The 24,524-nt window shown below is 40.4% G+C and overlaps 2 protein-coding genes across 11 annotated transcripts in view; one reads left to right on the top strand and one right to left on the bottom strand.

Moving 5' to 3' along the window:
* NRDC (nardilysin convertase) overlaps positions 1 to 13,498 on the top strand; it is a 113,180-nt gene extending 99,682 nt beyond the window's left edge. The window contains exons 20-33 of one of the 2 annotated variants that reach the window (XM_005678436.3): positions 358 to 477; positions 1,236 to 1,287; positions 2,302 to 2,452; positions 5,485 to 5,612; positions 7,130 to 7,292; positions 8,056 to 8,087; positions 8,329 to 8,467; positions 9,671 to 9,718; positions 10,012 to 10,064; positions 10,495 to 10,578; positions 11,099 to 11,189; positions 11,426 to 11,542; positions 12,552 to 12,641; positions 12,794 to 13,498. In XM_005678436.3, coding sequence (XP_005678493.2) covers positions 358 to 477; positions 1,236 to 1,287; positions 2,302 to 2,452; positions 5,485 to 5,612; positions 7,130 to 7,292; positions 8,056 to 8,087; positions 8,329 to 8,467; positions 9,671 to 9,718; positions 10,012 to 10,064; positions 10,495 to 10,578; positions 11,099 to 11,189; positions 11,426 to 11,542; positions 12,552 to 12,641; positions 12,794 to 12,991 — 1,466 coding nt within the window. In that variant the 3' untranslated portion in view covers positions 12,992 to 13,498. The remainder of the gene's footprint in view (positions 1 to 357; positions 478 to 1,235; positions 1,288 to 2,301; positions 2,453 to 5,484; positions 5,613 to 7,129; positions 7,293 to 8,055; positions 8,088 to 8,328; positions 8,468 to 9,670; positions 9,719 to 10,011; positions 10,065 to 10,494; positions 10,579 to 11,098; positions 11,190 to 11,425; positions 11,543 to 12,551; positions 12,642 to 12,793) is intronic. The other variant, XM_013962833.2, reaches the window with a different exon arrangement.
* The window catches only part of OSBPL9 (oxysterol binding protein like 9), a 168,671-nt gene continuing 157,861 nt past the window's right edge, over positions 13,715 to 24,524 (bottom strand). For 8 of the 9 annotated variants that reach the window (XM_005678429.3, XM_005678431.3, XM_013962835.2 and 5 more), the window contains 10 exons: positions 23,094 to 23,179; positions 20,762 to 20,933; positions 19,499 to 19,583; positions 18,636 to 18,746; positions 18,350 to 18,413; positions 18,090 to 18,230; positions 16,595 to 16,673; positions 15,991 to 16,082; positions 14,622 to 14,757; positions 13,716 to 14,403 (listed from right to left, as the gene is read on the bottom strand). In XM_005678429.3, the coding sequence (XP_005678486.1) occupies positions 14,329 to 14,403; positions 14,622 to 14,757; positions 15,991 to 16,082; positions 16,595 to 16,673; positions 18,090 to 18,230; positions 18,350 to 18,413; positions 18,636 to 18,746; positions 19,499 to 19,583; positions 20,762 to 20,933; positions 23,094 to 23,179 (1,041 nt within the window). In that variant the 3' untranslated portion in view covers positions 13,716 to 14,328. Of the gene's footprint in view, positions 14,404 to 14,621; positions 14,758 to 15,990; positions 16,083 to 16,594; positions 16,674 to 18,089; positions 18,231 to 18,349; positions 18,414 to 18,635; positions 18,747 to 19,498; positions 19,584 to 20,761; positions 20,934 to 23,093; positions 23,180 to 24,524 lie in introns of all 9 variants that reach the window. The other variant, XM_005678430.3, reaches the window with a different exon arrangement.

Raw genomic sequence — 24,524 nt, 5'->3', positions numbered from 1 at the left:
GTTCACTTAAAAATGGTTAATTTTATTTGTTAACTTTCAAAAATATGTAAATTTGGTAAAATTCATTCTCATTCAAGAATGCATTCATAAATTGGTCTGTACTATTATTTTGACCAAAAGTCCCTCTCACAGTTAAGATTGGTCAGCTCTTGGGAAATTACAGATTTTCAGAGTTCATGTAGTTTAAGGCCAAGAGGACTTTCTTTTTAGTATTGTTCTACTAATTTATTTTACTCTAACATTTGAATTTGACATGTTTTTTGCCTCAAAAAAGAGTTACCTAGAGTTCTGAAACCAAGAACAGATTGATGAAGATTCTGTTGTGATAACTGATTTATTACCTTTTGCTTTTGTTAGCCACGGATTTCATGTTGAAGGCTTTTGATTGTCCAGAGACAGAATACCCTGTAAAAATTGTGAATACTCCACAAGGTTGCCTGTGGTATAAGAAAGACAACAAATTCAAAATCCCCAAAGGTAAAATGTTTCCCTCCTTAAAAATAGTGAAATAAGTACAACCAGTCTTTCTCCAGTTTCTCACAGCCTTTTACCTCTTGTCTGTCACATCTTCCTTTCCTCTCCCCTTCTACTTGAAGACCTATCGGATCCATACTGTGCTTCTGTGCTGTCACAGAAAGTCTTAATTACACCACAGATCCCAGGGGATAAATAAGGATTCAAGCATAAAATGAGATTATTTTTTGATTTTTTTTCTCAGTTAAATGAATTTTGCATTTAATTCTATATGCATTTTTCCTGACCAAGACTATTGAAAAGAGTATTCATAGGCCTCTCTGCATATCTGTCTATATATGTGATTTTCCTATAGATTAAAGTGTGCCTTCTGGACACTATTTGGAATGGTAAATATACTTTATCAGGACGCTTAAGGATAAAAATATAATGAGGATTTAAGGATTAGTGGTTTATTTCAGAATTTTTAAAACATCATCATATTGGGGGAAAATAACAGATGTACTAAATATTAAAGCATCTGTCTACAATGCGGGAGACCCGGGTTTGATCCCTGGGTCAGGAAGATCCCCTGGGGAAGGAAATGGCAATCCACTCCAGTCCTATTGCCTGGAAAATCCCATGGACAGAGGAGCCTGGTAGGCTACAGTCCGTGGGCTCACAAAGAGTTGGACACGACTGAGCGACTTCACTTTCACTTTCACTAAATATTTGAGGCCTCTGGCCATTAGTTTCTTATGTAGGGTCTTTTTTTCTTTCAGCATATATACGTTTCCATCTGATCTCACCTTTGATACAGAAGTCTGCAGCAAAGTAAGAAATTGTCCTCTTTCCTGAAAGATACATATATATATATAAATTATTGAAAGACTTTTATTTCTGAATCATTGTATCATGCTCTTTGTCAGTACTTGAGCTGTGCTCCTCATTTATGTGGTTTTTATGTGCCCAAAACAAATTATCTGTGTGAATCACTAAGATGGAATTGTGGCTGCTCCGTCTCCAGCACTTATTTGTACTGGATTGAGAAAGTTCCTTAAAGATGAGCTTGGGTTAGCTTCCAGTATATAATGAGGACTAGTGTGGATCTGTTGACCTGTATTTTGAGACTGCCAAGGAGTCTGATTTTACTTCATTCTTAGCAAATTATTTACACATTTATGTAGATAGCTGTATTGTGGGAGGTCAGAAAATGTACCTGAATCATAGGAGGTGCTCAGGAAATGTTACTACATTTCTTCCTTTATTTTGCCCCTTAACCTGTAAAATCCAGCCTTAAACTGACAAACAGCACTAACATTATTAATATCCAGTTTAAAAAGTGCATTACGGGACTTCCCCGGCCATCCAGTGGTTAAGACTATGCATTTCCAATGCATCAGTCTCTGGTTCAATTCCTAGTTGGGAAACTAAGATTCCACATGCCACATGGCCAAAAAAAAGACATGACCCTCCTCTCTTCTCTCAGATTTTTAATTTGTTGGTCAGAAAACCTAGGCCACAGGGATAGCCAGAGCATTTGGGCCAGTTGTTTTTTATGTATTTTACACTTATCCCATTGTGCAATATAAATATTATCATATTCTATTTGTGCATGACATGAAAAAGATAGGGGAGCACCGCTGAAGGTGGGAGTTCTGTAATGCCCCTGTGAAACTGAGCCCTAGTAAGCTGTATTTACCTTTGAGCTCAATTAGTATATAGAGTTTACATTTCTGGAGTAGTGAATTAACATCTTTATAAAAGTTAAGTTTCTTACTCTAAGTTGAAGGAAATTTGTCTATTTCTTGTCAGTTAATGATGCTATTTGCATTTTTATACTCTTAGTGTGGTCCTCTTTGATATCTTTGTCAATATCCTTACCCATAACCTTGCGGAACCAGCTTATGAAGCAGATGTCGCACAGCTGGAGTATAAGCTGGTCGCTGGAGAACATGGTTTAATTATTCGAGTGAAAGGATTCAACCACAAACTACCTGTAAGTACAGTGCTCTGATTTCTTTGCAGACAACTTTAAAATTTCATATTTGTTTGTTGTGCCTATAGCACCAAGCATAGAGGTTTGTGCATGAGGTGCTGTATATGAAAAGAAATATGTATTTATGTAGATCATTAGGTTTTTTTGACTGATGGCAGGTATTCCAACTTTGGCCACATATAAGAGCAACATATATTCTTTAATTAATTGCATTTATTGGGCTTCCCTGGTAGCTCAGCTGGTAAAGAATCTGCCTGCAATGCAAGAGACCCTGGTTCAGTTCCTGGGTGGGACAGATTCCCTAGAGAAGGGAACAGCTACCCACTCCAGTATTCTGGCCTGGAGATCATTATGGTTTTTTTGGCTGATGGCAGGTATTCTGACTTTGGCCACATATAAGAACAACATATATTCTTCAACTAATTACATTTATTAGTGTTGTATACATTAGTAATAGATACAGCACAGCCTGTGCTTTCAGACTTGATTACACTTCTCTTTGCTGTCAATTTCTCTGCAGCCAACACTGGTATTTAGGACTTATTTGAGTGTAATTGGGCTGCCCTTGTGGCCCAGACAGTAGAGTCTGCCTGCAATGTGGGAGACCTAGATTCTGTCCCTGGGTTGGGGAGATCCCCTGGAGGAGGAAAATGCTACCCATTCCAGTATTCTGGCCTGGAGAATTCCATGGACAGAGGAGCCTGGCGGACTACAGTCCATGGGGTCACAAAGAGCTGGACACGACTGAGTGACTAGCTCTTTCTTTGTTTTCTTTTTTGAGTGTAATTTCATGCCATAGTGCAAGGACAGATTTAAAACACCTGACATGTTCCCTGATGCCCTGACAAAGAGTAGAACTTAGATGTCTATGTTCTTTCTTCATCTTCTTACAGTCTTTTCCATTGTTTCAAGTGTGTGTGTCTTGTTCCCTTCTAAGTTTATGACTCTTTAGAAAGAGTTTATATCTTGTTAGTGATTTATCTTTTGGTAAAGAATATGTTTCAGTATCATCTGTCAGTACTTCATAAGTAAAGGAAGAAATACCAAGTACCAGGTAAAATAATGTACCCAACAACAAATTTTATATGTTGGTTTTTTGGGTAGAACATATATTAACATTTGGGGAATTGGGTTCATCTAAGAAAAAATCTGGAGGAGAGGACCTGGAAGTAATTAGACCTGTTCTAGGAGGTGATAGCCTCCATATCTTACCAAAAACCCTAGAGAAGAGTATAGTTTTCTCCTTTATACCCTCTTACCTGTCAGTCTCCCCTGGGAACAAAAATTTTTCTTAGGAGGAGAGCCATGGAATATTTTAGTAACCTTCAAAAGCGTAAATATAATGTAGCTTAAAATCCAAACATATTAAAGCCAAATACAGTAGTTGTCATTTGGTAGGTATATTTTGGAATTACCTGGAGAGCATTTTAGAAATACAGACCATAGTATTTGAGGTTCTTCATTTATGAAGCTTCCCTAATGTAACATTAAAACTTGATATAAATACTAAAAATACATATGTAAAAGTAGAGATCATTTACACCTATGAAATACAGAGTCAAGCATTCTAAAAACTTGAAAGTTAAGTTCAAATATAACAAAAAGAATAATTCACCATGACCAGTGCCAGCAAAGCAAAGAGTTGGTTGTTCAGTTTTACGAAGCTGTTATAAATCATAAACCAAGTCAGTTGAGAAACACTGTGTTAGTATAGTGATAATGAACGTAGGTCATTATATCAAAAGTCAGCTGAGAAACACTGTGTGAATGTAGTGATAAACGCCCCCAAAATTATTTGATAAATTTTAGTTGTCATTCCTAATAAGTAGGAATGGAGGGAGGTCACTTAACCACAATAAAAATCTTAATTAAAAGTACAATAGCAGATGTTATACTAACTGATGAAGTCCTGAACGTTAAAATTAGGAACAAGCCAAGGATACCCGCGATCACGTCTATTACTTGACATTATTTTTAGAGTTTCTGGCTACTATATTAAAGTGAAAAAATAACACCTGGAAGAGAAAAATCATTTTTCTTTGCAAGATACTACTAGAATTTAAAAAATAATTTGTGATGTGACTCATCATAAGACCAGTATATCAATGGCTCATTTTCCTATAGTGCAATAACCACTTAGAAATGGATGGGAAAAAATACGCCACTATAATATTGAGAACAATAATCAAATATGTAAGAATAAAGAAAAGTGTAGAACCTATCTAAAGAAAGCTATAAATCTTTTTGAAGCATATAAAAGACTTTAAGGGAGAAGACACCACATGTTTCTGGATAGCACAGGTTGATACAAAGTCATTATTTCCTAAATTATCTTCTCCCAGTTAAAATCAAATTTAGCGGCAGTGGAGACGCTCGATAAAATTATTTTTAAGTTTAATTGGAAGGAAAAAATGTTTTAAAATACCTCTGAAAATTACAAAAAAGAAACTTTATTCCTTAGATTTCATAATTATTGAGAATTTTAGCTCCTAAAAATTCTTTGAGGGAGGGGCTTCTCTGGTGGCCCAGTGGGAAAGAATCTACCTGCCAGTGCAGGAAGCACCGGTTCAGTCCTTGATCTGGGAAGATGCCACGTGTCCCGGAGCTTGTGTGCTGCAACTGTTGAGCCTGTGCTTAGAGCCCAGGAGACGCACCTGCTGAGCCCACATGCTGCAACTACTGAAGCCCATGCATCCTCGGCTCTGTGCTCCACAGCAAGAGAAACCACTGCACTGAGAAGCTGACTCACGATAGCGAGAGAGTAGTCCCCACTCGTTGCAACTGGAGAAAAGCCTGCATAGCAGCGAAGACCCAGCACAGCCAAAAATAAAGAAATGAGTCACGTAGCTAGATGGGGTAGCCATGAGTTAGGGAAAAAAAAGATTCTTTGAGTCATTAGTACTTATGTCCCACACAGTGCCTATTTTATCATACTGAACCCCTGGTAGAAACCAATGGGAAACATTTTCCCCCTAAAAATCAGTGGATTTACATGTTTCTCCACCTAAGGTGTTTCTTTCTTTTCTTCTTAGCTGCTGTTTCAGCTTATTATTGACTACTTAGCGGAGTTCAGTTCCACACCAGCTGTGTTTACAATGATAACTGAGCAATTGAAGAAGACCTACTTTAACATCCTCATCAAGCCTGAAACTCTGGCCAAGTGGGTATACATGGGATCAGCTTATATTTTGAAGGCCTAAAACTATTTGCCTTCCTTGGAATTAAGTGTGGGGAATGAGGCTGTTGTTTCAGTGCTAATTCAGATGTGATAGAATTGTGCTGTGTTTTAGGAAACTAGCCCATAGAGAGTTTCTAAACTCAGTGTAAGTAGTTATCGGTGAGGAGGACTGCAAGCAGTCTAGTATACTTAATTAGAGGCTAAAGGTTAAAAGAGTGTTTTTTCCTAGTTTCTAAGTAAAACACAGTTCAAAAACTGCTGACTTGTAGCTCAAAATTGCTTACTGTATTGGATGTTGTAATAAGTAGCTGAGTTAAATTGCCTAACAGGTCATTTATCTGACAACTGTAACTATCCAGAATTCAGTCAGGTTGCAGAAGAGAGCAGAAACACTTCTGGACAGTCTGTGTGCTGATGCTTAAGCCCTCCGCTAATAGGCAATTGTCTTGGGCCTTTCACCAGAGCCTGTTCTTTAATCCAGGGCCAGCGGTAGCTTACCTTTTGTGTTTTGTGTGAATCAGAAAAAAGTACACTCTTGGGGTAAAAAGGCTCTGTCAGCAGGTAGAGCCTTTGTGGGAGTGGGAAAAAGTACCCTCTGAACAGATATAGCCCTTTATGCATATGGCTTGCAAGCCCCTACTTGACCTGTTTGCTGGGCATCTATAAATACCCTGCATTAGACATAGTATATAATGAGACCATAAATGGCCAAAATTCGAAAGCAGGGGAGGGAGTAGTTAAGAATCAGACATGTAATGACTGATAATCTGATCACAAAAAGTTATAAAAACTAATAACCAAATATAAATGGGAAAGGAGAGTTGTCTGGAACTATTGATACGATGAAAAACAACCCCATATATGCTATAACTCCTGAATACTACTTTGTTAAAATGTGGTAGAGTAATACTTGTTTATTGAAGATTTGGTTTGTGTTAGGTCTAAGAACTTTAAGTGTATTTAATTCTCACCAAAACTGATAATAGTATGGCATTTTTATTTCCCTTGTTTTACAAATGAAATGGAGTTCACAAATGTTAGGTAACTTGGCCATATTTAATCAGCTTACTAAAAAAATAATAATAAATAGCTTACTGTGTGGGAGGGAGTTAGTCTGATTCTTGCCTAGAGCCAGTTATGCTGTATTGTCATTGTAGATATGCATGATGGTCACTTCCAGTAATGAATAAATGCTAGTGAGATTTGAAATCAAAATAGTAATATTAAATTGGTTTGTGACTCAGTTGGCAGCTTGTGTGAGATGTTTTATTTTGCAATTGAAACAGATAAGTTTTACCAATGAGCTAATAATCTATGTAATAGTCTTATATGCAGTTTTAAATGCTTTTTGGTGGTTAATGACATTGTTGCCCTATCTTAAGTAGTGATAGAAATTGTCACTTTAAAGAAACACATCATCTATAGAAACTTAACCCAATCCTATACCTTTAAGATTCATTTCTTACAATAAGACTTTTTTTTTTTCCTGCTCTCTATAGAGACGTTCGGCTTTTAATCCTGGAGTATTCCCGTTGGTCTATGATTGATAAGTATCGTGCTTTGATGGATGGCCTTTCCCTTGAGTCTCTGCTGAGCTTCGTCAGAGAATTCAAAGCCCAGCTCTTTGTTGAGGGCCTGGTACAAGGAAATGTCACAAGCACAGTGAGTGTCAGGGTTCTGTTGGTACAGGCCAGGTATGAATGCTGTTCTGTGCTCTGGAATTCTGTTAGTTTTTCCCTAAAGGGGAAGCTCTGTAGTTTTGGCAGGTCAGCGTCGTCACAGTCTGTTTAGGAGGGAACTTGGCCCTTTCAATGCTGAACAAGACTTTCTTGTGAAAGAGACTACTGGTATTGGACCGAATTTTGAGTTAATGGGTTTGGTAAATACATGGTATTGGTTACATTTGTTGACGATTGTGGAAACTACAAACAGTTTAATTTAGAGATTAAAGTGGGAGCTGGGGAGGGCTGAGGGATGTACGTATATATACATCATTCACTTAGTATCAGGTATATTCTGTTGCTCACTCTATGTCAGGCTCTGTATTAATATTAATAGATCCAGGTTTCTAAAACACAGCCTAATGGGGTAAACGAGACAACTAAGTTTGATCCCCCAGTGGAGAAAGTTTCACAGTGGACAGTAAACAGAGCACTAAGGGAGAACAGAAAAGGAGCCCCTTCAGTTGAGAGCCACTTAGTATTCAACAAACCGAATCAGTATTGAATCAGTGAATGATAATCCCAGTGAATGAACGATAAACCCAGTGAATGAATGATCAGCATTTTGGGTGACAGACTGTATCTGCTTTCCTGATGCATTCCAAGGCTTCCCATGCACTTAGAACATTGGTATTAGTTGGTTTGGGGTGAAATTAATGTCAGTAGAGCCTGATATAGCTGTTTTCTTCTCTTTCACCTCCTAGGAATCTACAGATTTCCTGAAATATGTTGTTGAGTGAGTATTGGTCGAGTTTTCTCTTTAGGAGTTATGTATTCTTAATAGCAAGAGGACCTTGAGACCAAAATTCAGTTGTTACTAAATCCGTAATGGAGATGCTTCTTGTAGGTTTATTTGAGGTTAGTTATATAAACAAAGCAATTGAGAAGGCAATGTAGAAGGCCTGACTTTCGATTTTGGGAGCAGGAGTAGGAGGATAAAGGCACAGCCTCAGTGACCCATACTGATTGTTTTGCAGCAAGTTGAACTTCATGCCTCTGGAGCAGGAGATGCCTGTGCAGTTCCAGGTGGTGGAGCTACCCAGTGGCCACCACCTGTGCAAAGTGAGAGCTCTGAACAGGGGTGATGCCAACTCTGAAGTCACTGTATATTACCAGGTCAGTGGCCCCTTTGCACACAGCTGTCCTCATGGCTGTGTCTTTTAGACACTAAAGACTGGTGGAAGGACCACAGTGTCTGGGAGAAGTGATCCTATGCTCATCAAGGCCTGTTTGTGGTTACTCTGTGGTTTTATGCTTGGGGTCATGTGTCCTCTTGAAGCAATAACATTTAAAAACTGCTCCTGTCAGTAAAGTGGATCCTTTTTCAATCACAGTGCTTTATTAATCACCCAGCCACTAGTCCAGAGGGATAGAACTGAAGTATGGCTGGAAATTCCTACATATTCACCAGTCAGAACTCCAGGGAGCAAGAGGACATTTGTTAAAAGGACAGTTTTGAAATATGACAAAAGTAAACATAGTCAGCCAACATACAGTAAATAGAATGGCTTCCAGAGTCATAGTGAATATTTTCAAAGCTCCTGAGAGAGAGGATTTATCACCTCTATTTTATGTATGATAAACCTGAGGTCCTTCACTTACCTGAGGTCATACCAGCTGGAATTAAAATTTATACCTTCTATCTTCAAATCCTGTCACACAGCATTCTGGAGAGATGAGATGGTGCTTAAAATAAGAAAGAGCTTTGCACTGATCTCGATTGGTCCATAGACTACTTTAGCCTGTGGTTGGTCCCACTCACTTTTAGGACGATGGGAACCTGTGTCTGTTTAGACTGATCTCAGACTAACAAACTAACTCCGGGTTCTTTAACTGCTGCTTTGGTCCTGGGTTTTCTACATGAGGAAGTCACTTCTCTGCCTGACCCCAAGATCCCTGGCCTGGACTTTGGACAGGGCACCATGGCCTCACTTGCACCTTGTCCTTTTCTTGTATTTCTGGCCCTGAATCTTTGCCTTGACTGTAGAGCCTATCTTCTTCTGCAAGTCTTTGACTTTAGGTTGTGTCCTGGGTGTGTTTTGGGCAGGAGCTGGCAGGTCAGGGATTACTGGACTCAATTCCATGTCCACCTGCAGTTCTGAACTAGGGCTGGGAATACAGATCATCATGCATGATTCCAGTCTGCGCACACCTTGTTTTGTGGGAAGGCAGGAAGTATAACAGTAGAGGGTATGAGGGTCGGGGGAAGAGAAGAGTAGGGTAGTAACCTGAATAAATGGTTGTCAAGAAGAGCTATATTTTTAAAAAGCCCTGTAAGCCACTGGATTTTCGGTTGGTCTGATCAGCTTCTCCTCTCAGTCAGGTGCCAGGAGTCTGAAAGAATACACTCTTATGGAGCTGCTTGTGGTAAGTTGTATAAAGGAGAGTCCCTAGTACTCGGGAGCCCCTGGCCCACTGTGAGGACTGGCCTATCTACCTGGGGGCCGGGGACCTGGGAGTGGTCAGAGATCTGTGGTTTGTAAGTGAGCTGGTGGTTGAGCATTTCTCACCTAGTATGAGCCAGGATAATGGGCCTGGGCTATTTAAGAAGGCAGTAAGGGAGGCTGGACTCAGGGGTCAGATGTAACACTTTTGGGGGAAGAAATGGAGATTTCTCTGCTGGGAGGAGTTGAGCTGATGGGTAGTATGTTAAATTACAGATGCATATGGAAGAGCCTTGTTTTGACTTCCTTCGAACCAAGCAGACCCTTGGGTAAGTCTGCTGGCAAGAGCACTGACTCAAGATCTGGGGCTTACTTTGCAGGCTTAAGTCAAGCAGCTATACTGACTGAACAGTCTCTCAGCGCTCTTTGGCCCTTCCAGGCCTTTAAGAGTCGTACCTACCAAGTCATACTCGGTAGAGTCATACTGTCGAAACGTTTGCAGTTTCCATCTTGGACTATGATCAGTCTGTCAGTTTGGTCAGGTTTCAAGATTAGCAAGAGAAGAGGCTGGCCTTGTGGTCCTCAGTTCAGGAGAGGGGTGGATACCCTAACCCAAGAGTAAACATCTATGACTCCTCTTCCAGGACCTCTAGGGTCCAGTAAGGATGGGCAGAAACCCTTCCCACTGCTCTCTAGTACTTCCAAGGACAGGGTGCAGGTGAGCACCTAAGCTCATAGAACTTTTCACTCTGGCCGTAGGTACCATGTCTACCCTACCTGTAGGAACACATCTGGGATTCTAGGCTTCTCTGTCACCGTGGGGACTCAGGCAACCAAATACAAGTGAGTAAACAAGTGAGATGATGGGCCCAGCTATCATTTTTCTTGGCGTAGAGAATAAGGGCTGCGTCCTTGCCCTGACCATTTGCTTTTCATTTAGTCACAGCTGCAGCAGGTGGCTCATATATGGCCTGATCCAGGATTTACCAGTGGGTTTGTAAGGTTTGACTCAAGTCCTGTGGTGACTGTGCAGGGCTTGCCACTGCCTCTCTTCAGGCATATCTGAGGACAAGAAAGGCAGATGCCTGACCTAGCATTCAGGCCGCAAGATACAAGGCCTTGTTGGTCCTCAGCTTTGAAATGGTCAGCATGGCTGTCTACTGCTTCCTATGAGGATACCAGGGAATTGGGCTAAAAGTAGAGTAGGGGCAGGGGTTCTTCACTGTTCACTTCCCTCCTGCAGCTTAGAGGAGGAGATCACTTCAGCCTCTTTCCTGGAAGTATGCCTTAGACCCAGTTCTCTCCTTTGCCTTCTGCTTGAGACATGGTCAGTGATAACTTAATGGAAGATGTTTTATTTTAGCTCTGACGTTGTTGATAAGAAGATAGAAGAGTTTCTTTCAAGCTTTGAGGAGAAGATCGAGAACCTCACTGAGGATGCATTCAACACCCAGGTGATTGTGCTGGCTTGGTACTTTGTTGGCTCACCCAAGCCCTCGACACTAGTCTTAACAGTACTGTGTGCTGGGTTCTTGAGCTCTGTAGCCCACCTTAACCTGACCATGTCTTCCTAGCTCCACCCCTCGTCATCATGCTGGCAGGTCCATCACAAATCAGACCAGACAGGGTTCAGAGTGCTGAGGATACTTGGGTGATGCCATGCCTGACAGTGTTTCTTTGACGGTAACAGGTCACAGCTCTGATCAAGCTGAAGGAGTGCGAGGACACCCACCTTGGGGAGGAGGTGGACAGGAACTGGAATGAAGTGGTGACCCGGCAGTATCTCTTTGACCGCCTTGCCCATGAGGTAGTAATGTGGTTTTCAGAGTTACGACAGCCCTGACAGAGACTCTCGATTTAACAAGAGACACAGTTCTAAGCAAATTGGTATTGTGTGAAGGAGAGACCGGGGGCAGTCATCTTGGGTTATTTACTTGCCCATTTCTTGATGTGATTAAATTACGTCTTGTTTCCAGACTGGCTACTGTAGTGTCTCAGGTGGCCAAGTGAGCAGGATGCTGGGTATTCTTACTCCTGCTCCCCCAGTTTCAGTCAGATCCACTTTTTAAAAAATTGAAGTACGGTTGATTTACAGGGTTAATTTCTGTTGCAAAGTGATTCAGTTATATATATATATATAACTTTTTTCCCTTTCGTTTTTGTATTATATATTCAGATTCACTACAAGGTTTGGGAGAAAAACAGGTTCTGCTACTTAAAGAAAATTGTGAACTTCTGGTGTTTATGAAGTTCCTTCTCCAGATTTAAGGATTCTGTGTGTAGGTCTTTGTGACAACTTCTAGCCCCAAGTAATAAATCCCACTTAAAGGAGCTCTGGGTCCTACAGTCCAGTGCTCTGATAGTATAACCCTATATGGTGAATTACCAAAGGACAATGAAGCAGAGGGGGTATTTAACAGAGAGGCTTCATTCAGCCCAACTCTTGAGGTTCTGCAGTTTTCCTATTAGAAGCCAGAGGGTAAATACTTACCATGTATCTGAGAGGTGACACTTAAGGTGTGATGGGTTTGACTCCATGTATGGTACTCAGCTGTAGTTAACAGCATCTGCTACCCTCTCCTGCTTATTATCTGCCAGTCAGTCAGTGCTAAGAAACATGAAGGTAAGTCAGGCTCATTTGTATCCTTATCTGGAAGGTTGGCAGCCAGGTGAAACATGTTTAAATAAAACAATGTGCTTATAATAAGCAGGACCAAGGAGGTCTGGCTAGGGTGTTGTGTTTAAGAACTATCTTTCCAGAAATATATTGCTACTTTTTTATAGCTTTCTTTCATATCTTCCCTTCTCCCATTAAGATTGAAGCACTGAAGTCATTCTCAAAATCAGACCTAGTCAACTGGTTCAAGGCCCATAGAGGACCAGGAAGTAAAATGCTCAGTGTTCATGTGAGTATCGTTACCTAAGCTGTAGCTCTGTCCTTTCCAGGCTTATCATCTCGCCCATTTACTGAGTTTGGGTTGGTGTCCTAGATCCTACTGGGTCTTTGCCCAAACGTGGTCAGCATTCTCTCTCACCTCAAGTCTTTGGCCTTTTTCAGGTTGTTGGATTTGGGAAGTACGAGCTAGAAGAGGATGGTACCCCTTCCAGTGAGGATTCAAACTCTTCTTGTGACGTGATGCAGCTAACCTACCTGCCAGCTTCTCCTCTACTGGTAGACTGTACCATCCCCATTGTTGATATCAGGGGTTTCACATCAAGACTTAACCTTCTCCCCTACCATAAAATAGTCAAATAAACTGCAGTCTCGTTGGCCTGAAGCACTGTGCATTTAAGTGTTTGAATTTTATGAAGTTACACTACTACTGCCTTAGGGCTTCCATTGACTTTTTGCACTGGCATCATAGAATTTGATTTACTACCTTTCCCGTTCCATTGTGACTAACAGACTGAGGGTTACTATAGCAGCTGCAGAGAGAAATGAGCAGGGTGGGCCAAATGTAACCAAAAAGCTTGCAGGAGCAGTCTTGAGATGCCCTGGTCTTCTCAAATTGAGAATCCAGTTCCGTATGACTGCCTTGAGAGGCCCTATGTAACTAGTGTCTTCTTAGTACCTAAATGCCAGGTGCTAATACCTGTGTTGTTGTTTTTAATGTATTTAAAAATAAAGATAATTCTGTATTGCCCTTCAGAATGACCCATTTACTGCTGTGACATTCCTTTTATTATATTTTGTTTCAATGTGGGGTGGGGATCTAAAAATAAACATTCTTCCCAAATTCTCTAAGGCAATAAAATATTTTTGGATAAAAGGTTGGTAGCCCTATGTGTACTATTTGAGAGTTCAATCAAAACAAGAATAGCATGGTGGGGGCTATAGACAGAGGAGTATAAGGAAGGGACAGGATGGATGGACCCCCTTCATTATTTGAAGAGTCCCTGTAAAAAGCCAGCCCCTGTATTCAAGGTTTCCAAGTAACTGGGTCCAAGTCTAATCATAAAAATAATAAGCACATTAAAAAAAAGGTTGGAAAAATTACTTTATGAAGCCTTAAGAAGCATTGAGTATAATTAAACCATAGTCCAGAGTTAGATACAATTTAATAATAGTTCAATTCCAAAGTAAAAGTTATTGTAGGTGAGGCCACGAAATTTCCTAACACGTGATTTTAATACATTACACTAAATTTTCTAAAATAACTCAGAGGAACTGATATTTACAGTAAATGGAGTATTTATGAAAAATCTGGCATCAGCTATATTATATATATGTATATATGTATATATAGAACCCAAGATTATATGAACTAGGAAACATGTTGTATATCTCAACAGCAGTACTAGAATGCAGAGTTTAAGACTGGGATTTATACCGTGGGATTTGGAAAAGGAACAGACATCTTGTTTTCAAAACCTGAAGTTTTTCTCAAGACCAAAATCAACGTTGTAACTGCCACAGACAGGAAAAAGGGAAGCTTTGCTCGCTTTAATTGTTCATCTGCATCAGAAAGTCCAGTATCCCTGAGATAGGAACCACTGCAATAAGAAGGGAGTGAATAGGTTCTCCCAAAGGAAGATTGTTGCTTAATTATGCCTCCTGCCCTGGAACCAGGAGCAAACTTTGTGTTTCCCAACCTAATGCTTGGCAGCACCGAGACGCTTCAGTAATGGTTCATCATAAACCCAGCATTCTCCATCTTCATGAAACAGCTGTTAGAGAAAGGGGGAAAATTCAGTTACATACTTGTTTTGTACTTCTGTATCATACTTTTAATTATTTGATGTGCTCCCCCCTCAACAGTGAAATGAACGTTCATCTCGTTTATCACTATGCTTGTTTGGTACTTCAGTATTCACTGAAATGAATGAATGACAGCTCAGGGAACAGCAGCTAGCAGACCGAGGCAGGCTCCCCAAAACAAACTTACCCTTGTCTCCCATTGAATTTCCTTTTCCTTCCTTTCTCGGGCTTCTGCTCTTTGTCTTTCTTCAAGTCTGTGCTTGGCTTCAGTTGCTGCATCAATGTCTCTGATTTTTAAGTTGAAAGTGACATCCTTCCAAAGGCTAAAGAAAAGTGAAAGTGCTGAGTACTTGGTGGAGAGAGGAATTAGCAATCTGAAAATGAAAGGCTAGAGCCATCTAAAACATAACATAATTACAGTACAAGTCAAATGGCTTTAAATGTAGTTCACAGACTAAATCTCCTTAGGCTGGCACAGGAGTGAAAAACAAACTCGGAAGATTCCACTGCTAGTTGTCAAAGGAGGAAATAAAGCATGTACAGAAAGCTGTATATATGGCTGGGGCAACAGGAGAAAGATCAACTGAGACAGACTACTTTTAGCTATACCTCTAACTAGTGATGTAACCTTGGGGCTGTCAGTTCATCTCTCTAGGGCGTCAGTGTCCCTTATATTCAGCTCAGGGAACAGCGGTTTATATTAACTAAATGGGAGATGAGAGGAGCTGAGACATTCTATTTCATAAAGACTCTTCTGGAATTAATGAATCTGGGAGAAGTAGTCTGAATATAGAGAATAAGGGTCAAGAGAAGCATTGCAGGAGCTTAAGGTTGGGGGTAGGGGAAGAGGTCTGGCTTCTTCTCAAGGCCTGGAAGATGGTAACTAGACAAGTCTGGTCCAAACAATGCTTTACAAGTGAGGACGCATAGGGATTAGAAAAGTAGGCCATCCTAAGATCCCGTCGTGTGAGCAGCAGAGCATAAAGGTCTATAGATTTCCACTTACAACTATGAACAGGCAGTCCAGGCAAATAAGACTGTTTATTCTTTCAAGTTTTTAAGTTTTTTAAGACCTAAAGATGTTTTGAGATGTATCTATATCCATATATACAGATAGTCTACAAAGAGGGTGATAAGCCAACATCGCTGGAGAAGGAAATGGCAATCCACTCCAGCACTCTTGCCAGGAAAATCCCATGGATGGAGGAGCTTGATAGGTTCCATGGGGTCACAAAGAGTCAGACACGACTGAGCGACTTCACTTTCACTTCACTTGATATTTATCATATGTCAAGCATCATACACAGGCTCCATGTATATCATTTAGTTCTCAGAGCAATGCTGAGGTGGTTCCCGTTTCAGGAAAGAATGCAAAGACAGGCTAGCTTACAGTCAGGGTTACAGTGCAGGAGGTGGAGCACTGTATGAACCCAGGCATTCAGACCACCTGAGCTCCATCACACCCTGCTGTGCAGGCCACAGCCCGGCCTTGCACCTACGCCTGGCCAATAGCAAGAGCACTGCTGCCACGACTCTATAGTTCGTTGTCTCCTTACCAGCGGGATTCGTACTCATTCTGATCTTCCAGCTTCCTTACTTTCTTCTTAATTATAGGCAATTTCTTGGTATCTATAAAAACTACATTTTCCTAGAAAACAGAAAAGGTAGGTAGATGTTTTATTGTTCACACTGTTCTAAGAGAAAAAGTCAACTCTTCCGATTAACAGATTTAATACTGAAATCCCACAATATGTTAGTGATATAGACAATGAGTTCCATATGCAATCTAAAGCCTAAATTGTTTTAAGTCTTGGTAAAGGCTCTTGGTGAAAACAGATATTTTCAATGTGGCTCTGTGTTGGGATGTAATATGATTGGGATGTAATCTCTTGGACTAGCTAAACAACTAATCCTAATGTTAAGTACTCTGAGCACTTTTCCCCATATATTATTGAGTATTTTAAGGGGAGAGGAAAGTAAAAATCATTCTACTACCTGTACTGCTGGGGAAAGGTGGAAGAAGGAAAAGGCTTGGCTTGAAGAGATGGCATTAGAGCTCATCTTGGTGGTTAAAATTTCCAGATGAAGGAAGCCAGAGTAAGGGACAGGCTACGATTCAATGAAGCCTGAAACAAGTGGCAAAACACATGATGTTCTTACCCCTGTTGAGTATTTTGCATACATTACACCATTCCATTCCCCTTCAATTGAGCAGAAAGACTTCTTGTCATTTGGAGAACTACATTAAAAACAAAAACATTAAAACACATTTGTGTCAGTCTCAAATTGAAATTTCTCTACCAAAGAATCTTGTCAGTTGTGGCCTACCTACCCAGAGCAAAACACAGAAGAGCAACTGTAAAGGTAGATTAATAAAACTGGTTTTCTCAGAGCCAACTACAAGAATTAATGCCATAAAGATGCTGCTAATGGATTCAAGATCCCAGAAACTGTGGGTATGAGGAGATATGTTAGGTGCTGGGACCACGCAGACTACAAACTCGAGGTCTTCACAGTCTAGTGGGGAGACACTGCCACTGAAATTCTGGGTAGAAAGTGCTGTTATGTCCAGGCAACCACGCGAGATCAAGGGCAACACTGCTACGATGAGGGTCAGGGAGGGCTTTGCTTAAGGATACAATGATGGAGACAAGACTTTCATCTTCAGGCTGGGCCATAATATTAAGATGTTATCTGAGAAGCCCACCAAGCACTCTTTCAGAAGGCAGTCTATTATAAATTACTGTGATTGGCCAAAAAATCTGCTAGCAGTTCCTATTGGTGCTGGCTGCTTTAAGGAACTCTGAGAAGCAGGCCCACCCATGTCTTTGTTCTGGACATCCTTTTCCCCTGTCTGAGGGGGGCAGCCACATTATAGTGGTGACTTGTGCTGCTCCCTAAGCTCTGCCCCTATTTTCTGACTGCAGTAATATTTTGGATTTCACAGTGTTCCTTAGTAAACTTCATCTTTTGTTCATGGTCCCTTCCTCCTTCCTTCCAAGAATTTTCTGGATGTTGATTCCATCATCAAAATTAAATTATCTCCCTAAAAAACGGGTTAACCAATCCTGTGTCTGCCATCTACAACACTGCTCCCAGTGAGGCCTCTGAGGACAGAGATATCCCTGCAGGGTCTCCTTGTCTAGGCAGGCTCTGAACCCAACTGACTGCTGACCTGGACAACACAGACGTCTTCATCTAATCCTGGAGCGTCAAACAGAACCAAACAAAGATACAATGGTTACTGTTTTTCCCCAGCAAAGGCACACAAAAAAACAAGGACCATTAAGGGCTTTGAGACACTATAGTGGGTGTCACAGGGTCTACTGTATGGACAAGCTCATGGTCCAATCCAGCAATAATGAGTTAAGCATACATAATCTGGGTTGGCTACGTGATCCAGGAAGACTCCTTAAGTTCCTATTTGCAAGTCAGGTTCCTAGGAAGGAAATCCCACCAGTGACCTCAGATTGTTCTTAGGTCTCCTTCTGAGATGGGATTTTAGGAAGAGACATGAAACACAGCATGTAAAATAAGTTTACAGAGACAGGACCATTAAAATGGTCATTCTTGATGGAAGTTATAGTTCACAACAAAAGGAAAACTGTTTTAGAGATACAGAAGGAGCATTGAAGCAGAAAAACAAAATACCTACAAAATCTCAGCAGTAATTCTGTGCTTCTTGCCCCCATAGAAAGGTTTAGTGTGGAAGACGATATTTGCACTATAGCCAGTTTTGGAACAATTAATATTGCATTCTCCGCCTAGTTCCACCCAGGGCACTGTGAGGATAGACCTGCAAAATCAAAAGTTTCAGTAAGGCTGACAGTTCAGAGGAAAGAAAGGAGGGGCACAACTTAAAGAATAGCAGGGCCTACTGCTTGCGCATCAGAGGAACGGAGCTGCTCTACTTGCCTGCCATAACCATTGGGGAATGTGAGAATGTAATGTTCGTCATGCTCTAGACACGAGACACAGCCTGTGGAGAGAAGGGATGGAATCTCCATTCAGTTTAGGGATAATCACTCTTGCATCTCAACCTGGCTCTCACCCCCAACACACTTGCTTCCCTGTACACAATGACTTCCAGTCTGACTTTCTGGGGTCATTTCCTCTTAACTAGACAGATGGCCAGCACATATAAGAATGACAAAGAGTCCTCCCATTGACACTGTAGTCCACCCAAAGCCCACAGACTTACCCTGCCCTATGTTGTGCACCCCAATTGACATCCCAAGGAATTTTGACTTGGTCCAGATATGAGCATTGAATTGTATCTTCTTATTAAAACACTCAGCATAAAAGGCTGAAACTGAAGAGAAATTGTTTCATTTAGTGCACTATATAGCCTCATTTTATTTATAAACATACACACCATAAACATACATGCCCCCCCACCCCCAACTCCCTTAACCCAGAGAAACAACTGGCTGCATAGGGAAAATCCTTTACCTTTCAAAGAACATCCTTGAATGTGGTCAGGAATTACCCACCTGCCCTTTACACCCTGTTTCCCCCAGTGCAAGCCACTGTTCAGGACCACATGGGGAGGAACTTCCTGAACCGTGAGGCCAATCCCAGGGCTTAAAAATAAAGGGTCAGTCTGTTCTGATCAGCAAGCATGTTGCTGCCCCAGCCTAAACCTGGACCCATACAGTATAATCAGTCTTAACATGGCATCCAGCAAGTAACACGGGAAGACATGCATTCTTTCCACTGGGCCAGGAACATACCATAATGAAACTACGTCTGTTTTCTATGAACTGTCTTCAGAGTTGCTGAGATTGCTACAGCACAGCTCATGATGTGAAAGATTACTTTAGAAGCATTAAAAGTTGGCTTCCCAAATCCCTTCTTTTTATATTAATTAATCAGTGAAGCTAATAAGAGTCTTTGGAACTCATACCAGGAACAGATATGAGGAACCAATCTTCATAGGACTGGGAAGACACAGGTAGCCATTAAACACAAGGACAGTGCAGAGACCTCAGTTATGGAGCTTTCTATGACCCTCTTTAGACAACAGTCTGAAAGTGGATGTAGCTGAGGAGCTCTGTCACTTACTGGGTGGATGGTGAGAAACCTGCTCAGCCACAAATGTTACACTATTCTTGGAAACCCAGGGAACTGGTCCTTCTGAAACTAACTCCTGCAAGCAAACAGAACATCATTTTCTTTTGATGTGGAAACAAACAAGATGCAGACAATCTAATAACTGGAGTCTCTGCCTCATAAGCTGGTTAAATGCTCTCTCCTCTACACTCACAAAGCATCTCCTATATACTTTTCTCGCAGCACTTAATTACACTATTGGAATGACTGCTTTGTGTAAGTCTCTCTAAGACATGCCTGAAGGCAAGGATCATGTGCCGAACTTAGGGTCAAAACTGGCACAGAACAAGTACTTATCCAGGTCTGTAATATGATTAAGAACAGACACATACTGCTTGTGTCTTTAGTGTGTGTGTGCTCAGTTGCTCAGCTGTGTGTGACTTTTTGCAGCCCCATGGATTGTAACCTGTCAGGCTCCTCTGTCCATGGGATTTCCCAGGGAAGAATACTGGAGTGGGGTGCCATTTCCTTCTCCAGAGACCACCTGGGAAGCAGGACTACATGTAATCCATCATTCAGAAAAGGAAAAATATGGAGAGTTACATTTACTGAGAGATTATTATGTGCCAACCACTGTAGGCTATGGGCTTATTTTTCCCTCCCCTGAACTCCAGACTCTTAAAATTCTAACTCCCTATTTGACAGTCCACTTACATGTCTAAGAGACTCCCCATACGTTATATTTCAAATTGGAGTTCTAGACTTTTCCCTCCCCAAATCCAATCTTTCCCTTTGCAGTAAATAGCACCAGCCCACCATGCAAGGATTCATCTCTAACTTACCTCCCCAAATCTAACAGCTCTGGCTCCAAAATATAACTTGAATCAACTATTCTCCTGGAATAATGCCAAAGTCTCCTCAATGGTTTCCTTGCTTCTATTTTTGCACCTTTCCAATTCATTTGCCACAAAATAATCATAATGACCTTTTCATTACAAAAATGAGTTCTTGATAAGCCATAAAATTATCCTTACGGTCCATGAGGGCTTGCATGATCTTGTTTCTCAATTTCTAATCCTCATCGTGCACCACTCTCTTCCCTTGCTCACTATATTCAAAATATGCTGGTCCAACAACATTGTTCTTCTATGGGTGGTAAACATCTTTTAATCAGTGCCTTTACCACTATCATCTGCCCTCAAATACAATGAAATCTTGAATCAGTAAATTAAGAACTAAGTACTAAGATATTAAAAACATCAGTGGAGAACTTACCGCATTCTCTTCAGTATCATTTGGTAATGTCCAGTGACACTGAAAGATTTCGCCCAAAATGGGGTTGTATGGCTTTTTGGCAACCGACCCTTTCCTTCCTGCGTGAAAGGCTGAGAGATACCATTTCACAACCTGAACCATTCGGTCTCTGGCATCCTTCTGGTCACTAATACTGCAAGGAAGAAAGACAAAATTTAACATCCTCTTTTTTGACAGTACCCCTCAGCATGGTCCACCCCCTAAGACAGGCTGAAGGACCAGTAACTACCTCAGCTCTTTTTTAAAACTGAAGTATAATACACATAATCAAACATACCAGTCTTAATTGTTTGGTTTTATGAATCGGAAAAATGCATATATCCATTTAATTAAGCTTGAGTGTAATGGAAATGTTCTATATCTTGATTGTACTTAAATAATGACATACATCAAGATACAGAACATTTCCATTACCCCCAGGTTTCCCCATCCTTTCCAAGCAATCCCCACCCCTTAACCCCAAGGCAAACACTGTTTCTGGTCTCCAATACCATTAGTTTTGCTTTTCCCATAACTTCACACTTGTTAGTACACTGTTTAATTGCAAAACAGTTGGAGATTTTCTCAATGTATCTGTGTTACTGATATCTAATTTAATTCGTCAAAGATCAGTGGATATATTCCATATGGTTTCAATTATTTTAAATTTATTAAGTCTTCCTAGTATATGGTACATCTTGATGAATGTTCCATAGCACTCAGAAAGACTGTTATAGTGTTTGATAATGTTTTAGAAAGGTTAACTAGATCTTCCATAGTCACACTGTTTCTCAGAGGGGTGGGGAGAGATGCCTGCTATTCAATCAATTCCTGAGGGAGGAATTTCCAACCATGATTGTCTATTTGTCTATTTCTTCCTTCAGTCAATTTTTGCTGCATATAGTTTGAAGCTGTTTTACATATTTACGATTATTTATTCTTGATAAACTGACTCCTATCATATGAGATATCCCTACTTGTCTCTGGTAATATTTCTTACCTTAAAAAGTATTTTTTGTCTGATACGAACACAGCAACACCAGCTTTGTTATGCTTAGTGTTTTGCATGGTATGTCTTTGTCCATCCTTTTACTTTTAACCAATCAATGTCTTTACATATTTAAAGTCTCTCTCTTGCAAACAGAGTACAGATGAATCTTGCTTTTTTTTTTAACCCAGTCTTAAAATCACTGTTCTCTTAAATGGAGTATATATGATATTCACATTTAATGTACTATGAATATAGCTGAGTTTAACTATCATCATGGCATTTTTTTCTACTTGGCCCCTTTATTCTTTGTTCTATTATATTTCCTTTCCTCCTTTACGGGAGAGTTAGAATTTTTAGAATTACACTTAATCATATCTATTGGTGTTTTAGCTGTATTTCTGTAGTTTTTAAATGGTTCCTTCTAGGGGCCTAAATTCTCACACATAAAAATTATCCTTAAACCTCAAATCTATATATAATGAATAACTGCTACTTTCTATGTATGTTATCAATAAATGCTTACATTTTATTTGTTCAACTTTGTATGAATTTAAACAATGCCATATTTAATTTCTGCCCTTTGGGAACTGGTTAAACGAGTCTCTTAAAATCCTCATTAAGAAGTTATGTATCAGTGTTACCCAACGTGCCCACCCACTGTGAAACTTCGGTGATTTCTATCTGGCTCTAGTAAAGCACAGTCCAAGGCCAAGGAATGCAATCAGAGAAGATGGATTAGCACATCCTGTTACAAAGAAAATGCTCCTGCTACCAGTGAAAAGCAATGTGAACTCACTCACCTCCTCATAAATCAATCTCACCTTTAGATTACTCCTGTCCTTTATACATATATCTAATACTGCAATCTTTGTATTTAAAATTTATGAATCAGTCTGTAATCTGGAAACTGGACTATAAACTCCTCAAATGCAGACACTGCAACTCTTTTCCTTTCCAGCTTATGATAAAGTGTTGACAAAAAACAAGTGCTTTAGAAAAGTCTGTTAAACTCAAATAACTGAACTTCATCAGGATGTAGTGTCAATAATTTGACAGTGATTACCAATTCCTAGATCAAAAAAAAAGCTCTAAATACTGGCTACCATATTAATAGGTGTTCAAGATTTTTTAAGGTGTTCAACTTGGTTGCCTAACAATATTAGCAAAAGATAACCTAAGCAAAGAGGCATCTAATACAAACAAAATATTCAACACCTTATTTCCTCAGAAACATTTGAAAGGCAAGGAATCTATCCTGCAAAGGCAGAAAGCTAACGAGTAATATCTTTAAAATAGTGGAAGCTACTATATCAAGTCAAATACCTCACAAACAGGTCCGGATGAGCAAAAAAGTCTGCATACATTTCTAAAAGAGATCTTCTTTCAAGAATAAATGTTGGAAGAACTACCTGCAAAACATACATATTTGACCCTTGAGAATCAAATTGCACTACAGATATATAAGACTGCTGAGCTGCATTTAAAAAGAAAAACACATAAATGAAAACAACAAAACTGATTCCAATCACAGTAACATCCACCAAGTACTGCCCAGGCATGCTTTTGATACCTACTTCTCAAACTGTTCTAATTCAGAAATGCCCGTTAACCTGCCTAAGAGACGAAAAACAGAGATTCTGAATGTTCAAATGTCACTTTCTCTGAGCAACCACTCTTTGGCTCCCCGAGTCAATAATCAAAGTTTTAGCAATAACAACTATGCAGTAGCAACCCTTTGAGATCTTTGACGTTCTGGAGCATCACACACATACATTACCTTATTAAACTGTACAACCATCTCATTAAGAAGAAATTATCATTTGACAGTGGAGAAAGTTCAGTTCAGTTCACTCGCTCAGTCGTGTCTGACTCTGCAACCCCCTGAACTGCAGCACACTAGGCCTCCCTGTCCATCACCAACTCCCGGAGTTTACCCAAACTCATGTCCACTGAGTCGGTGATGCCATCTAACCATCTCATCCTCTGTCGTCCCCTTCTCTTCCTGACTCAATCTTTCCCAGCATCAGGGTCTTTTCAAATGAGTCAGCTCTTTGCATCAGGTGGCCAAAGTATTAGAGCTTCAGCTTCAACATTAGTCCTTCCAATGAGTATTCAGGCCTGATTTCCTTTAGGATGGACTGGCTGGATCTCCTTGCAGTCCAAGGGACTCTCAAGAGTCTTCTCCAACACCACAGCTCAAAAGCATCAATTCTTTGGCACTCAGCCTTCTTCACAGTCCAACTCTCACATCCATACACGACCAATGGAAGAACCACAGCCTTGACTAGACAGACCATTGTTAACAAAATAATGTCTCTGCTTTTTAATACGCTGTCTAGGTTAGTCATAACTTTCCTTCCAAGGAGTAAGCGTCTTTTAATTTTATGGCTGCAATCACCATCTGCAGTGATTTTGGAGCCCGGAAAAATAAAGTCTGACACTGTTTCCCCATCTATTTGCCATGAAGTGATGGACAAGATGCCATGATCTTAGTTTTCTGAACGTTGAGTTTAAAGCCAACTTTCTCACTTTCCTCTTTCACTTTCATCAAGAGGCTCTTTAGTTCCTCTTCACTTTCTGCCATAAGGGTGGTGTCACCTGCATATCTAAGTTATTGATATTTCTTCCAGCAATCTTGATTCCAGCTTGTGCTTCTTCCATCACAGCATTTCTCATGATGTACTCTGCATATAAGTTAAATAAGCAGGGTGACAATATACTGCCTTGACGTACTCCTTTTCCTATTCAGAACCA

This window comes from Capra hircus, chromosome 3 (genome assembly GCF_001704415.2).
Source record: "Capra hircus breed San Clemente chromosome 3, ASM170441v1, whole genome shotgun sequence".
Lineage (NCBI taxonomy): Eukaryota > Metazoa > Chordata > Mammalia > Artiodactyla > Bovidae > Capra > Capra hircus.
The sequence above is the reverse complement of the archived record's forward strand: the minus strand, read 5'-3'. Positions and strand labels throughout refer to the sequence as shown.